Raw genomic sequence first — 15,177 nt, forward strand, 5'->3', positions numbered from 1 at the left:
ACCAACAGACACTCCTTACCCCCTCACACTGATATTTCTATTTTTACCCCTTTTTGTTATTCCCCATTCTTCTCATTTTTGTCATAATGAGTAGGCTCGCTTCCTCTCTCTCTCTCTTTCCATCTCAAAACTCAACTATATAATCCCAATTCCCCGCACATACGCCTTTTTATACTTATTCGTTTCATTTTTTACTAGACAGACAATTTCAGCATGACTAGAGGCTGTTTGACTCGATTTTGGAGCAGGTTCTTTGGTGGGAAGGTGAGCTAACTCCCTGACTGACTTTTCATGATATCGTGTGTAATTTCAGCAGACCCAACAAACGGTGGTCAAGGATGTCAAGTCAGAGGCGACCATTGATTTTGTTCAGGACATTGCTCCTTCTGAGCCCACTACTGCACCTGAAGAACACTTAGAACCACCTCAAACACATTTTTGGTGGTTTGCACCAAGTGACTACACAACTACTATAATGAATATGCCGGATGTAGCGGTTGCGAGGATTCTGGAGTATTTGGATTTCAAGGAAATGTAACACCCAGTTTTTCTTTCATTTGCACCTATAAATCCAACATTTTCAGCTTCACCCTCCGAAAAGTTAACCACGGCTTCCGTGGCTTCATTGACCATAGCTATCCCTCTCTCAACCTCACTAACCTTCATATCTCAGCGACTCCCCAAAAAATTATAATGGTCTACAACCTTACTACTCATGTGGAGTACCAACTGGATCGCTATGGATGTATAGTGATTCAAGGCGCTAAAAAAACTTTTTTGGAGGATTCAAGCTTCCTGGAAACCTTCTTGGAGGACTTAGAATATGTTCTATCCCGTCAGAAAGGAATTCTAGAAGCTCTCCAGCTGGAATGGAGGACTCAATCTCTCATACTTACTCCATGGGATGAGCAGGTGAATTCTATCTTCAATGCGTTCCAGCAATTTCTGGGCGCCCGCAAAAAACCACTTCGAGTTCAAAAACTCCTCATCAACGCTTATACCCAACATCACGTCATAGCACTTTTACGTCATTTCGACCCAAAATTCATCAAGGAAATCCAAATTTTCGTCACTTGTCTGGACGCCAGAGAGGAGGTATTTGAGTTGGGTGAGCTGGTCAAATTGGAGAGTCATTGGAACAATTTGGAGCGTGTTGTGATGAGAAGAAAAATCTCGCAGAACGATTTTCACTATTTCACAAAGATTCGTGAGGTATCAGTGATAGTGCAGGGAGTGAGCTTGGGCAGTTTGGTGTTTTTGAAGGAGGTCAGTTTGTCTCGATCCGTCCCAGAGCATGTTTGTCCAGAGGTCTACCAGTTTTTTGGTAAAAATGTCTTGTCAGATCTCAAAATGTCTGTTCAGCGCCTGTTATGTTTCCTAGTTTTGTATCTGTCTGTTCACGTTCCTATTTGTCCCGATGTCTCCTCCGGTGTCTATCTGTCTGTCCAAGAGTATGTTTGTCTTGATTTTGCCAAGTTTTGTTTTAGGCCCGTCTGTCCCAGAGGCAGTTTGTCCCGATGTCTATCCGGTTTTTGCCAAATTAACTACCTGTCTGCACCGGCCTCCTCTCTAAGTCTCGTCAGATATCAGAATAAATGTCCACCGTCTGTTTATCCGGATGTCTTCTCAAATACATATGTCGTCTAGTGTTAGGATCTATGTCCACGTTAATTTTTGTCCCGATGTCTCCTCCGGTGTCTTCTGTCTATTCAAGCGTCTGTTTGTCTCAATTTCGCCCAGTTCTGGTTTAAGCCCGCCTGTCTGGTTTACTTGGCAAAATAAGTCAGTCCAGGCGTCTGTTTGTCCGGATGTCAATTTATATTTCTGTCCAACTGACTTCCTGTCTTTAGGTCTTCCCAAAAGTATGTCTGTCACAGTGCATGATTGTCCGAATGTCTCTCCTACCTGTCTATTTAAATTTCTGTTTGTCCGGATGTCATATACATATTTTCCCCTTTTCAGACCCTCACCCTCTCCCCAACATTTCGAAAGTTTGCAGTCGAAATCAAGTGTTTCCGCCTCCCCCGGCGATCTCTTCTCGATCTTTATGGACCTCCGAATGTGGAAGAAAACGAAAGAAGGTCATATTACTTCCGTATTCCAGATGACACTATGCTTCTGAAGATGTCCATCGATCCATTTGACAGTGTCCTCTCATTTTTTAGGATTGAAAGGGCGGAGCTCCCAAAGTTTGCCTATGTTCAGAATTGATTGATAATTAATAAACCAATTTTTTAAATTGTGTTACATCAATCAATTATTTAAATAACCTCCTCAGCATTATCTTCTTCATCATCCGGAAATTCCTTAGTGAAACGAACCAACGTTGGACTAACATGAATTACAGTAGTGTACTCTCGGCCCTCTGAGAGTCTAATCGGACCTTTCAGTTTCTTAAAACCTTACATTTATTAACTCCTTGGAACTACTTGTCCATGATATCTGCTTGGCACTAGCCAGCCAAATACCTCTCCATTGACGGAACATACTGTGAAAGGGAACCAACAACTTCTCATCTCGGATATCCAAGTTGTGTACCCCATCAAATTCTGGTAGCAGAGTTGCGCGGAATTTCGACTTCCGACTTCCGACTTCCGACTTCCGGGCTGTTTTTCACTTCCGACTTCCGACTTCCGACTTCCGTTTTCAAAATTTTACTTCCGACTTCCGTTTTCAAAATTTTTCTTCCGACTTCCGACTTCCGACTTCCGTTTTCGGATGTTTACTTCCGACTTCCGTTATTCCAAAATTGTGGGATTTCGGAAAAGTACATCTCGCAGAAATAGAAGGAAAAATGGTCTAAAAAGACAGAAAATGAGCTTTTCTTCAGCCAAAAACTAATTTTCCACTGATTTTCGCGAATTTTATGAACTTTTTCTAGGAGTTTTAAAATCTTTGCGAAAAAATCTACTTCCGACTTCCGAATTCCGACTTCCGAGTTCCGACTTCCGGGCGTTTTTTCACTTCCAACTTCCGGCTTCCGGCTTCCGACTTCCGTTTTCAAAATTTTGCTTCCGACTTCCGACTTCCGGATTAGAAATTTTACTTCCGACTTCCGACTTCCGACTTCCGGATTACAAATTTTACTTCCGACTTCCGACTTCCGACTTCCGTTTTAGAAAAAATCACTTCCGCGCAACTCTGTCTGGTAGGTCTCGTGTAGGGATCTCAGAGTTATAATGCTGGGATTATAGTTGAGAACACTTTTACACGAATTGTGCATTTTATAGAGTTCACGAGTTCTTCATAGAATTTTTTGTATGTATTCAAGGCCCCATCAGAATCGCTACATCCCCAACCCGATTTCCAGATTATCAAGGACCGCAACTCATACAAATTCTTCACGTCCAACGCAATTTTTGAGTTCCCATCATTCCGGTTAACTCGATACTCTCTTAAAATTGGTTCGTCATTGCCAGTGCCCTCAGAATACTGAACTCTTATAAGATATTTGGAAAGGATGATTTTCACCGTCTTGATGATGACATTTTCGTAAACATTTTTCATTTCTGACACATTTTTCTTCTTTTTTTGGTGCTAGAACTCCAAAATGCACTAAAATGAACTCGAATCTTCCAAACCGCTCTATAATCATTCTGATCAATTTTGGTTCATTTTTAAACATCTTGATCCCTTTTAATGCTCAAAATGCACCAGAATGCTCCAGAATGCGTCAAAACGTCTTCTAGAACATTTTCAAGTATTTTAGGCTTTCAAAATGCGCAAAAATTGACAAAAGAGGCATTTCAAGTGGAAAAATGGTTTAAAATACACCAAAATGTTATGGCTATCTATGATCCTGTGATCTACAGGGGACACTTACGAATTCCTGCTAAATGTCTCTGAATCTTTGGTTACTTCTGTTACTAGACCAAACCTCATTCTAGATTATTGCCCCCCGTCTAGCCATCCCCGTCCCAGGATAATTCTGGGCGTGGCTACCGGTACGTATATAAAATACCATTTGTATAACAAAATTATTTATTTGTGATCACCATGTCTACACCAACCAACTATCACATGTCCCTAGCATACTTTTTACTCAACAAGCTTGAGCTCAACTCGAATTTCTATTCTTGTCCAGAGAACTGGACACTATCAGAGGCAGACAGGGTAAAAAGACCGTATTTGGGAGTGTATTTTATGACAAGTGGATCTATTTATGTCACCCTTTATCTTCTATGCTTTTCCGCAATGCTTAACAGAGACCTTATCCGTTTCCCTGCATTTAAAATCATGATTAGTTTGGCACTCTGTGATATTCCATCGGTTTTTGTGAATTCATTGGCGACCGGGTATTTTGGCTGGAATGGAATCTATTTCTGTGACTATCCACGTCTTATATTCTTCCTCGGCGCAAATGGTTTCGGGTTATGGCTCGGGTGCTCCTTGGCATGCATCACTCTTGCAGTCTGTCGGATAAGTGAGCTTAATCCTGATTTAAACATTCGTTGGGTGTTTAGACCACCCTTTATCTATTTTTTAATGTTATTATTCTTCCTGGCACCGTTCTATGGTGTATTTCTCACTAAACCAGTGATATTCCGTCCTGAATTCATGTCTTGGTTTTTCGACCCGGGGACTGGTACTAGCCTGTCGGACCCATCCGCCTACTATAATATCAACCAACCTGTAAATAACGCGATCCTTACTATTATCACTTTGTCACTTTATACTTACCTAGTATCTTATCTCATCCGCAAAGGTACTCATTTGGAATCGGTTCAATTTTTAAGAACCCAACGTCAAGTTATCCTTCAAGCGGCTATTATTTGTTTCTTCCATTCTATCACATCATTTGTTTATGTCTACATGCAATTCTTCTATTCTCCAGAGTGGTTTATTGTGGCGGCGCAGATTGGGTGGCAAATTTGTACAGGTAATGCGGAATTTTTGAAAAGTATTTAAAATTTTTTATAACAGGATCCATAAGCGTTATCTACTTGACTCTCAACCCTACCATCCGTTCATCAGTCCGAAAAATGGTGTGCCCGGCACGATTTCAGCAGGATAACCGAGTTTCAAGCTTTGAATTATAATTTATTTTTCTTATTCTTTAAATCCTTTACAAATAAATAGATGTCATATGTACATACAATCATAATTAATACAACATCTCCTCCAAATTGACCTCATGCCTCTTCAAGAGAATCTGCGACCCGGTGAACTGAACGGAGAACGTCTCGTAGTGGTTGAGCACCGGGAACTCGCAGACTCGGTCTCGGGGTACCGGGCCTTCCAGGTTTTGTACCACCATCCGGTCCACACATGACATGAGCAACTCTCCTTTGAGGTTGATGGTGATGTCGTGCTCAAGCGGGTTGATGGTGAAATTCTGGAATATTTATGAAGAGCTTAGGCTATTCTTAGGTGTGTACACTTACTTGGACCATCTCTCTCATAGTGTTATGGCAAATGTTGTTGAGTGTGAATTCCTTGATACCATCACCCGAGCGGATTTCTATATCATAGAAATCACTCTCAAAAATCAAATTGGTAGCGCATCCCCACTGAGTTGTGTCTCGCATCTTATGAGTGAAGAAGTTCCTCCCATCGAATTTTGCATTGTAGTCAGATGGTGGCCAGGCACGTTTCATCACTCGCACCATCACAGTCTCCACTCCAGGCTCACACATTTTCAACAAGTGGGCTGCTGGATCCTTATAATCATCATAACACTCGTCGACGGTGATGGAGAACTTCTTGCAGGGGATTTTCTCTTGACAAGACATTGCACAGTTTTTGAAAAACTTATATGGAATCCATTCCAAGTACATTGGAAATCGATCTTGCACTATATCAAAATCCAGCTCCTCCAACTTCAACATCGGATGTCTCGCAATCATTTTGAAGTCCGACATGAAAACCCGATGAAAATTCAACTTTGGCATTATTCTAGATCTCTTCCCAACTTGGTAACGGCATCCTTCTTCCTCATTGTGGTACTCGATATTTGTCCATTGGCGATAGTTTCCGTCAAAAACTTGCATTCTGATATTTTCAGTGTCGACTTGGACTTTGACTTTGGTGATGTTGATGGGAGTGCTTCTGGCAACTTCGCGGAAGCTTGAGCTGACTTGTTGCAGGTTGGCTCTGGAATATTGGAAGGAATATAGATATGGCAAACAGGTACATCTTGGTGTCTACTCTGACACGCTTATCATTCGCTCTCAATTGGTCAAATCATCTTTTTGGGTCTGTCTAAGTGGGCAATTCTACTTTTGCCTAGTCCAGACGAATGGCTATATCAGACAACCTTCAAATCCTGTCTAGCCTTTCCTAGGCATTTCAATCTTGTCTTAGTAAATCCTTGACATGTCTAGACAGGTCTAGCGTTTTCCTAGTTACCCTTGTCTAGCTCTTCTCACGTTGCCTAGTAGCATACATACCCCCGTCTAGTCGCGCTTTATCAAGGCTACGTGACTTTCCATGGCTACGAGAGAGAAACTCTCACCTAACCTATCATTATTCTTCGTTTCGTCACGAGCCTTCTAACCCCCCTTTACCGAATCGATTCTTCACCGAGCTCCACAGCTCCACACGGCTCTGTGAGCGCATATGAGTACGCACGCAACCTTTCAGTTGTTCTTGTTGGCTACACAATAAGAAATGGGAATCGATTGGGAGAAGAAATGGAGAAGAAACGAAAGATAGGGCAAAGGGGGAACGCGTATGAAGTGTACTTTGATCGCTTGATGGAAGATAAGAAACAATTTTTTGAAAAACATAAAACTTACAATGTCCAACTATCGGAAAACTTGGCTATCAACTCCTGCACTTTTGGTTTTTCGAATGGGTTCGGCTTCTCTTTGACACTGAAATAATAATTTTGACAGGGATTTTCCCAGGAATAACAATAACTCACTTATCCTCACGATCCATACTGTAGTTGCCATTCATGAAGCGGTTGTACCAGAAATCTATGTCAGAGTAGCTGGTATTACTGAATAGAGATCTTTTCGGGACTTCTTCCACATCAATATCACTCTCATCCTCAGATTCTGAATCCTCCTTCGCCTCTGGCTCCGGTATCCCACAAAGTTCGCGGTAAGACCCAATGGCAGAAGTTCCTTGGGAGTATTTTTCAAATAGAAATACGCGATGCATGTCTCCAATGTGGAAACTGGGGAGTTGATAAGTTGGGATTGGTGGGAGCTCGGGTGGTTCGAATGTTGGTAAGGATGGTGGTGGGGTTGGTGGCTCCACTGGCTCCACTGGTGGGCTCACTGGAGCTAAATCTGGCGGACTTGCTCCAGGCTGCGCGGCCTGTTGAGCAGCTTGCCTGGCAGTCAGCAATTCTAGAAGGGATACCATCGACTGGTTTGGCTGCCTAGCGCCCATACCAAAAAACTCCTCCGGGCTTCGAATGCTGAAAATCGATATTTTTATAGAATTCAAATTGCTTATATCTACAACTAACCCCGAATACATATTCATTAGCATCATGGCGATCTGCTCGCGGTTGGACATGTTGGGCGGAAAAAGTGGACGGAAAAAGAAAAATAAGAAAAACAACAACGAAAGTGTATTGTGAAAAGTGAATGGCTAGGCGTTATGTGTTTTTTCTCCATTCCCCTATTTCTCTACTTCTCTCGATTAATCATAGCGTGTCTGCGTGTCCACGGGGGCGCCGTGCTCTCCTCTGTGGACGGGGGAAGGGGGCATCTGTGTTCGTGTAGTTCTTAGTTTTTGCAAAGATGAAACGTATATATTTATTGATTGATAATAAGGGCATCTTAAAATAAGGGGGAATGATCTACTCGTCGTCAGAATCCTCTTCTTCATCGTCCTCCTCTTCCTCCTCCAACTCCATAACCTCCTCTCTCAAAATGATCGAACCCTCATTCTCAAAAATATCCATTGAAAGCATCAAATCTGGCTCAAAAATCTCAATATTGACTCCAGTCCCCGCGACATGGCCATAGAATACTTTACCATCATCGAAAATTCCCACATATCTCTCGGGCTCCCGTGGTTGATCGAACAAACGCTCTAGTAGATAGTCTTTTTCAAAATCTACATTGAAATTGATCTCAATGTCATGGTCGCGAGAGTCGTTGCAGATGTATGTCTGGAAAATTAGATTAATTAGAGAATCAATTAATTAAAATCAACTCACATAAATCATCTCCTTCAACGCCGAGCAATTCATAGTCTCTATATTCACTACCTGGAATCCATACAAGTACCTTGGCGGAATCTGATAGTCGGAAACTTGAAACGTACAACTTTCCACATTCTCCCAATGCTTCGTACCCATGCTCAAAATCGGTTCGCCAATGATCATTAAGACGAGGGCCTATTCTTCTTCTCTTCATCCCAATCTTCATCTTTTTAACAGTGGATGCGTCTAACATTTCCAGAAGTAGCTCCGCCTTCTCCCCTGTCTCCGAAGCACACTCGTCTACAGTTATAAGAAACTCGTGGCAACTGATTTTCCCTTTGAGTCGCTTAGCAGCAACATACAGAAATTGATAGGGAATCCATTCCTTATTGTCTGCGAAGCTCATCCCCATCACGTCAAAATGCAGCATCTCCAATTGTAGACTTGGGTGATTCAGAATTCAGAGGAATTCCGACATGAAATCTTTGACTTTACTAAAATCCTTGCGGATCCATTCCCCATCAAAAACATCGAGCTCGATTTTCAGTTCGTGTTCGATTACTTTGATTTTGGTGATTCCAAGCGGCGATCTGTTTGCGATCTGGTGAAATGCACGATTGACAAGTCGGAGATTCGCTCTGGAAGAAACAATTTTATTTTTTACAAAAAATTCTGATAACTCACTTGCTCAACCCATCAGCATACCGGAAAAGAATCTCCTGAATTGGGTATGACTCCAGGGGGTTTGAGTCAGGTTCAGTGGTTGGTGGTGGGGATCTGAAAAATTGATTATAAATTTTTTTGATTATTATCGAATGATATCGATTATCGAATTACTAACGTATTCGAAGGGAGCTCTTCCTGGTTTCCTGACTGGATGATGGGGTTTGGCTGTAGAAGTGGTGCAATTGGTATCTGGGGGAATCTGAAAATAAGAAAATTAAAAATAAATGGGAATTTCGGGGTCTCTAATTTTTCTTTCCCTTTTATCTACCAGGCTGTCTTTAAACCCCAATAGCTCAAGATCTCGAAGAAATATAAAAATCTTGTCAACTACAAAAATATAGTACAAATTTTGATCTACACAATTGTTATAAAAATTTTAAATTTTGAAGAGCATTGGAGGATATTGCGAGCTTTCAAACTTTGTTAGTTTTATATTATTTATTAAAAAATGTATCAAGTTCTAAGCCCCGTAGCTGTCTTAGTTGTTGTTTCCGTATTTTCAAAGTTATACCAAAATGTAGATCACGTAGTTGACAACTTTTTGATAGCGTTGTTTGTTTTAGAGACATGACGGTTTGAAGAGAAGCGAAAAAAGACAATTCTAACGGTTCTGAATTTCATCTGACAAACATCATTAACAAACAAAGTAGTCTAGCTTTTTCAGAATCGCCAAAACTTGAAAAAAGGCGTCAAAGGTGCGCCAGATTCGTAAAAAATTGAGAAAACATGGATTGTGTGCCACTGTTTTCAAAATTTCTGCAGGTTCAAGTTTTTTCCAGTATTTTATTAAAAACCTACAGTGCATTATAGAATTCGTCTCGTCCTAGAACATTCTGAATGAGAGATGATAATGAAGGTGGTTCCACATAAGGAATCGGTTCCACGATCGGCGGGATTGGAATTTGTTGGCACTCGTTTCTGGAACTTTCAAGTTTAGGAAAAGTCATGTTTTCCAATTAATATCAAGATCAAAACTTAATTTTCTTGGAGGTAAGGTGGGTTTTTTGAAAAAGACGAGAGAGCGTGCGCTAGTTAGAGGTCACCGCTCTCTTCGGCTATTTCAATCTTTCTACTTAACCTAACTAAAGTTCAAACCAGATCCAAATTTCAGCAATTTCCAAAATTTCAGTAAAAACCCACTGTATATTAGAAAACAATACGTTGAGATGTGGAGGTGGTTCCCAATAAGGAAGTGAAGTTGGTATCGCAATTTGTTGGGGCTCCATCCTGAAAAAATATGAATTCTTTTTCTAAAAAATTTCTATTTCACCCACTGTATATCGTCTCTCATGATACGCCGCATGACAGATTCCATTGAGTTAGGCCGTGGCATCCGAATAGGAATTGTCTGCACAACCGGCCGTGTTGGAATAGGTCTCACAATCTCGTGAGGTTCCATTGCCATAGGCCGCAAAACGGAAGGAATGGAGAAGAGTGGCGTCTTTTTCCTATATTTCTTGGCAACGTTCTCTTATCTATCTCTCGTTTTTCCCTTTTTTCTCTGATGTCTATTATGTAGAGGACATCTGGGTCTCCGTGTGTTCTTATGGTCTCTCGTTTGGCCTCGTCGGTTCTCCTATCGGTTTTTGCAACGGTGTTCTTCTACTTTGTGAGGGAATAAAAAAAGCGATGCGTTTGCTTCATGATGGGGTTTTTTTTTAAATTTTGAGCTATTTTCATCGGAAAAATGTTGTCAAAAATTCATAGGAAGATTGGTCTGTCTGTGTGTACAATCCAGAAAAAATAAGCAAGAATAATCTTGTTTATTCGGCGACGACAATAATCATTAGTCTTATATTTATGATAGTTTAGTATCAGTGACCACAATATACTCTCCAGTACTGTCTGGCTCAAAGTACATCCGTTGCAGAATATTATCATACTTTCCGGCACCTTCATACATGTAGAGTCCATGATCTGCGATCAACTTTTGTGGGAATTTGTCGTGACAATCGATCATACTAGGGGAACTGCAAAACATGTTTTAAAGGTTGTTCAAAATTACACTAGTCACATACAATCGGTCGCCTTCTTTCGCCAATCCAGTAATTGTGACCGTCTTGATATGGATATGTTGGTCGTGATGGAATTTCTGCTTATTTAAATTCGCCGGGTTCAGATAGCCATTCTTGATCAATTGCATGGAACTTTCAGTGTAACGATAGTCAATCGGACCGGAAAGCATTTGCTTACGCGTCGTCACAGAGAACATTATGTTTAGTCCGTCGTAATCTTCGGTCTAAAAGAATATTATCTTCAAATTAGTTATTAGAAACAGTTTCCATTACAGTTTTCCCATCGCAGTCGAAATCGTAATTTGTTGCGTTTGTCTGTTTTCCGTGGCACTCAATATTTCCGTGTATCTGCAATTCTCCGATATTCCAATCTTCATCTTTTATTTGAAAAATCCGGGCGTGTGTGATGACCAAAAAATCATTTCCACGTTTTGTGTACTTGCTACATTTGTCGTCCGGTCCACTCAATGTGATCTCCATCGTGATTGGTTTAGCATCCAGGGATAGGAGGAAGAGAGCACAGAGTGCTAGAAGCTTGGTGGTGTTGTTGAGCTGAAAAATTATAATTAAGGTCATGGTGCACATACATGATCGAAGAGTAGAAGCGCTCTTTCAGCATCACAGACAGAGTTTAGCGGAATGCAGAATCCCGCTCAACCCTGATCGCAGACTAACCATTTCAAGACTTCTCTCGATCCGCCACTGATTTTCGTTTCTTCTCGAAAGTTCGATGAATACGGGAATAACTGGATATGAGGAGGACGTGGCGATATTGACTTTCAGTCGAGGGCAAGGTCACGAAATTTTTCGAAACAACGGTTGAAAGGTCACGCCGATTTCCAGAACCTCAGAATGTGTACCGGTTCTAAATTTACTATTACAAAATTTATACTATTTTCATCCATTTTTTTTGGAGTTATGAGACGTGACGTATATTATTGGAAAGCTGAGAAAACGCTGCTTTCAAATATATACTCCCTTTTTGAATTCGATGACTAGTGGTGTCAGAAAGGTAATGATTTGTCATTTTTGCCAAATTTTGACCTTTTTTTTCGAACACCAGGCCCCGGTTTTAAAACAAACGGTTGCTATGTGGGCGGACCTTCCAAACCAAATTTATTCTAACAAAATCCATCCATTTATTCACATGACAATCTCCTTAAATTTGAAAATAATCGAATCAAAGACTGGAGAGAAGAAATAGGAAATGACGGGAACATAGATTGGAGCAAGGAAAATGAGATAGAAATTTGGCTTTTTCCAGAATGTTCCAGAAGTCTTCTGTGGAGTTGAGGCTGGAGGCGGAGCAGGTAGAGCAGAAGTTTCCTGTGGAGCGGGAGCAACATCAGATGGAGCCGTTGGTTGTTTATGAGGAGCAAGTGGAGCCATCGGTTGTTTTTGAGCAGCAGAAGTTTCCTGGGGAGTTGAGACGAGAGGTGGAGCCGATGTTTGCTTCGGATGAGCAAGTGGAGCTGATGGTTTGTGCTGCGGAGCAGATGGAGCCGATTGTTGCTCCTGAGCTACAGATGAAGCGGTTGGCTGCTTCTGAGGAACAGATGGAGCCGATTGTTGCTTCTGAGGAGCAGATGGAGCCCTAGCTGGTCGCTGCTGACCCAATTGACCCCTTTTATTCATTGCTGCACGAAGAATAATCTCATGGACCGGCATGTTGTTGAGCTGAAAATAAATTTTGTACTAGTTTTTTCCGCCGGAAATTGTTGCAAACCGGGCCGAAACGGGCCGAAACGGGCCGCCGCGTAACTCGCGTCAAAATGAATTTTATGAGCTGAAAAATATACCAAAATGTAGATCTCGACGAGTTCTATCTCCGTGGCCCACCACGGGCCGGGAAAAAGTGCCAAAAAACGCGAAAATGGCCAAAAAAAAACATTCTAGCCCGGCCGCCCGCGGCACATTAACGAATAGCCACCCGGCCCGTAGTGGGTCATGGAGATAGCACTCGTCGAGATCTACATTTTGGTATATTTTTCAGCTCATAATATTGCGTTTTAGGCGAGTTACGCTCCGGCCCGTGTCGGCGAGAATGGTTCCATCAACCACAGTACTATGCAGTAAGATGTATAAGTTTGCCATTTTCAGTTGAAAATTATTAACTTTGAAAGGGTTTTACGGTATTACAGATAGTCCCACAAGTTGATTTATGTATACATCATAGAGAACAAAGGTAGCGCTTTATTTTTGTAGTTGACAACTTTTTTGTACGGATACTCCCTAGAGAGTTATGGTCTTGAATGTTCAAAAATCTCAAAAAGGACGGTTAGAGGTATAAATTACTGTAACTCTCTAGGGAGTGTCCGTACAAAAAAGTTGTCAACTACAAAAATGAAGTTCTACTTTTGCTCTGTATGGTTTATACGTTATTTCAATTAAAATGTTTAGTCTCCTACCTTCCCTGGCCTCTTCTTCATATTCCCTCCATTCTTCTTGTCCTTCTCCTCAATCTCATACACAAAAATATCCCTGAACTCGGGGAATGCCTTCAATCTCGCAATCTTTCCCTTATCAGTCTCATGAATCAAGACACGGCCGTCACCAATTGCACTACCGGAGGTGTAGAGATCGGAGCTGAGAACCACCATTGTTGGGGGCTCTCTGAAAATGGAGTTGGAGTGGGAGATGATGATTGAGGGGAAACTTACTTCGGAGCAGCCATTGTTCTTTGTAGAACTGATTTGTTTTGTTTTTTTTGGGGAACTTTTGAGAAAATTTCCACGGAGAGTCACGTGGAGGTGAAGAGGGTAAAGGTTGAAGGGGAAAGGTCACGGAGGGGTTAATTATTATTTTTCGAAAAATGTTCTTCACTTTTTTGATTCTGAAGACGTGAAGATTTTAAATTTGAATTTTGAATTTTAACACTTAGAGAAAAACTCCGCCCCTAAATATTACGGCTCCGCGACAATTCGCAACTGCGACATTTCGCAAATACGACGTTTCGCAACCATAGAACTAGTTGCGAATTGTCGCGGAGCCAATTTTACTATGACCCACGCATATTTCGCATTTTTAGAATATTGGAACTGGCGCACCTTTGACGTGTTTTTTTGCTGAAAAACAGGTTATGGAGACAGATTCCGAATCATCATAACGCTCCGATTTCCAATTATAACAATAGGCTTTTTACAGTTTTTCAGAAAATGAACAATTGACCATTTTTTGATAGCTCCGCCCACTTTTGAGATATGCGCCTTTAAGAGGGCTAGCCTCTCCCCTTCCTTGTGTTTAAAGGCGCATGTCTCAAAAATGGGCGGAGCTATAAAAAAGTGGTAAACTACAAAATTGTAGTCCAAAACTTGATTAGTACATGTGCCAAGTCTTGGAATAGTGGGGTGACAGGAAAAGTCGTGACGGAATCTCAAAATTTGGTTTTTTTTTTTTTTGAAAAAAAAGATGTGTTTCCTTTTTTGTCAAGTCTGAAATTTTCAGAATTCTCACTAAAACTATTTCAATTTTATATACATTAGAACCGCCTAGACTTCCTCTTTCTAAAAATCTATGTTTCACATCTCTAGCTAAAGAGAGCGTAGAGAAACGAGTGCTTTTCTGCGTCTCCTTTTTCTCTAGCCAAGGCTCTCCCCCACTACAATTCACCGGCGTTCAAAGCGTTATATCTCAAAAGTGGGCGGAGTTATTAAAAAGTGGTCAACTACAAAAATGTAGCCCGAAACTTGATTAGTATATGTGCTAAGTCTTGGAATAGTCGGGTGACAGGAAAAGTCGTGACGGGATCTCCAAGACCTCTTCCTCCTCACCCCCCACTGACAACTTGCCTTTCTTTAAAGGCGCATATCTCAAAAGTCGGCGGAGCTATCAAAAATCAAAAATGTCTAAGTTCATAATAAATTGATAATTTGTACTTTTCCTCCATTTTCTTATCAGCACCCCCCTTTTCCCCAACTATATCAAGTATATGGCTTCCTTCTCAAAGGTCTCCGAAGTATTTCATAACTAAGGATGAGAATTTTGATATCTGCATTATATAATGATAATGGTCACATATAAATCATAAAACTTTTTCGTCTTTTTCTCTTTTTTCGAATTTTTGTGCTGATCCGTGTCGAGGGTATTTAACGGGTGATGATGATAACGGGGTGTCTGAAAATCTCTCTTTTTTTGTCATCATTTTGTTACAACCTGCTTTTTTTTCATTTCTCCCTATCTCTTTTCCTCCATGCCGAGTGCACATGTTGTGTGTATGTCATTCTGGAACAGAGAATTGAAAAAAGATTTTGTTTCAAAAAATGTTGTTTCAGTACTTGACTATAATCTTTTGTGCCTCCATTATAGTAGAGTTCAGTGTCAATTTTTTTTGTT

At 41.0% G+C, this 15,177-nt stretch overlaps 7 protein-coding genes across 7 annotated transcripts; 2 read left to right on the top strand and 5 right to left on the bottom strand.

Annotated features, from left to right (window-relative positions):
- Window positions 1-213: 213 nt before the first annotated feature.
- Window positions 214-2,211, top strand: GCK72_021745 (uncharacterized protein; the record flags this gene model as incomplete). Its single annotated transcript, XM_053734474.1, has 4 exons — window positions 214-264; window positions 314-534; window positions 585-1,266; window positions 1,963-2,211. The coding sequence occupies 4 exons, from the start codon at window positions 214-216 to the stop codon at window positions 2,209-2,211; spliced, it is 1,203 nt and encodes a 400-aa protein (XP_053583387.1).
- Window positions 2,212-4,020: 1,809 nt separating this feature from the next.
- GCK72_021746 (uncharacterized protein) lies at window positions 4,021-5,039 on the top strand (the record flags this gene model as incomplete). The annotated part of the gene is made up of 2 exons (XM_003095933.2): window positions 4,021-4,879; window positions 4,924-5,039. 2 exons carry the CDS (start codon window positions 4,021-4,023, stop codon window positions 5,037-5,039), a joined length of 975 nt encoding a protein of 324 aa, XP_003095981.2.
- Window positions 5,040-5,104: 65 nt separating this feature from the next.
- On the bottom strand, window positions 5,105-7,470 carry GCK72_021747 (uncharacterized protein; the record flags this gene model as incomplete). The annotated part of the gene is made up of 5 exons (XM_003095929.2): window positions 5,105-5,335; window positions 5,385-6,093; window positions 6,738-6,815; window positions 6,866-7,369; window positions 7,421-7,470. 5 exons carry the CDS (start codon window positions 7,468-7,470, stop codon window positions 5,105-5,107), a joined length of 1,572 nt encoding a protein of 523 aa, XP_003095977.2.
- A 286-nt stretch (window positions 7,471-7,756) lies between these two features.
- Window positions 7,757-8,287, bottom strand: GCK72_021748 (uncharacterized protein; the record flags this gene model as incomplete). The annotated part of the gene is made up of 2 exons (XM_053734475.1): window positions 7,757-8,071; window positions 8,120-8,287. 2 exons carry the CDS (start codon window positions 8,285-8,287, stop codon window positions 7,757-7,759), a joined length of 483 nt encoding a protein of 160 aa, XP_053583388.1.
- Window positions 8,288-8,564: 277 nt separating this feature from the next.
- On the bottom strand, window positions 8,565-10,235 carry GCK72_021749 (uncharacterized protein; the record flags this gene model as incomplete). The annotated part of the gene is made up of 6 exons (XM_053734476.1): window positions 8,565-8,742; window positions 8,789-8,881; window positions 8,946-9,029; window positions 9,629-9,748; window positions 9,971-10,057; window positions 10,105-10,235. The coding sequence occupies 6 exons, from the start codon at window positions 10,233-10,235 to the stop codon at window positions 8,565-8,567; spliced, it is 693 nt and encodes a 230-aa protein (XP_053583389.1).
- Window positions 10,236-10,628: 393 nt separating this feature from the next.
- On the bottom strand, window positions 10,629-11,980 carry GCK72_021750 (uncharacterized protein; the record flags this gene model as incomplete). Its single annotated transcript, XM_003088781.2, has 4 exons — window positions 10,629-10,800; window positions 10,849-11,069; window positions 11,119-11,397; window positions 11,948-11,980. 4 exons carry the CDS (start codon window positions 11,978-11,980, stop codon window positions 10,629-10,631), a joined length of 705 nt encoding a protein of 234 aa, XP_003088829.2.
- An 8-nt stretch (window positions 11,981-11,988) lies between these two features.
- GCK72_021751 (uncharacterized protein) lies at window positions 11,989-13,519 on the bottom strand (the record flags this gene model as incomplete). The annotated part of the gene is made up of 3 exons (XM_053734477.1): window positions 11,989-12,522; window positions 13,254-13,458; window positions 13,506-13,519. 3 exons carry the CDS (start codon window positions 13,517-13,519, stop codon window positions 11,989-11,991), a joined length of 753 nt encoding a protein of 250 aa, XP_053583390.1.
- Between the last annotated feature and the right edge of the window lie 1,658 nt (window positions 13,520-15,177).

Source organism: Caenorhabditis remanei, chromosome V (assembly GCF_010183535.1).
Source record: "Caenorhabditis remanei strain PX506 chromosome V, whole genome shotgun sequence".
NCBI lineage: Eukaryota > Metazoa > Nematoda > Chromadorea > Rhabditida > Rhabditidae > Caenorhabditis > Caenorhabditis remanei.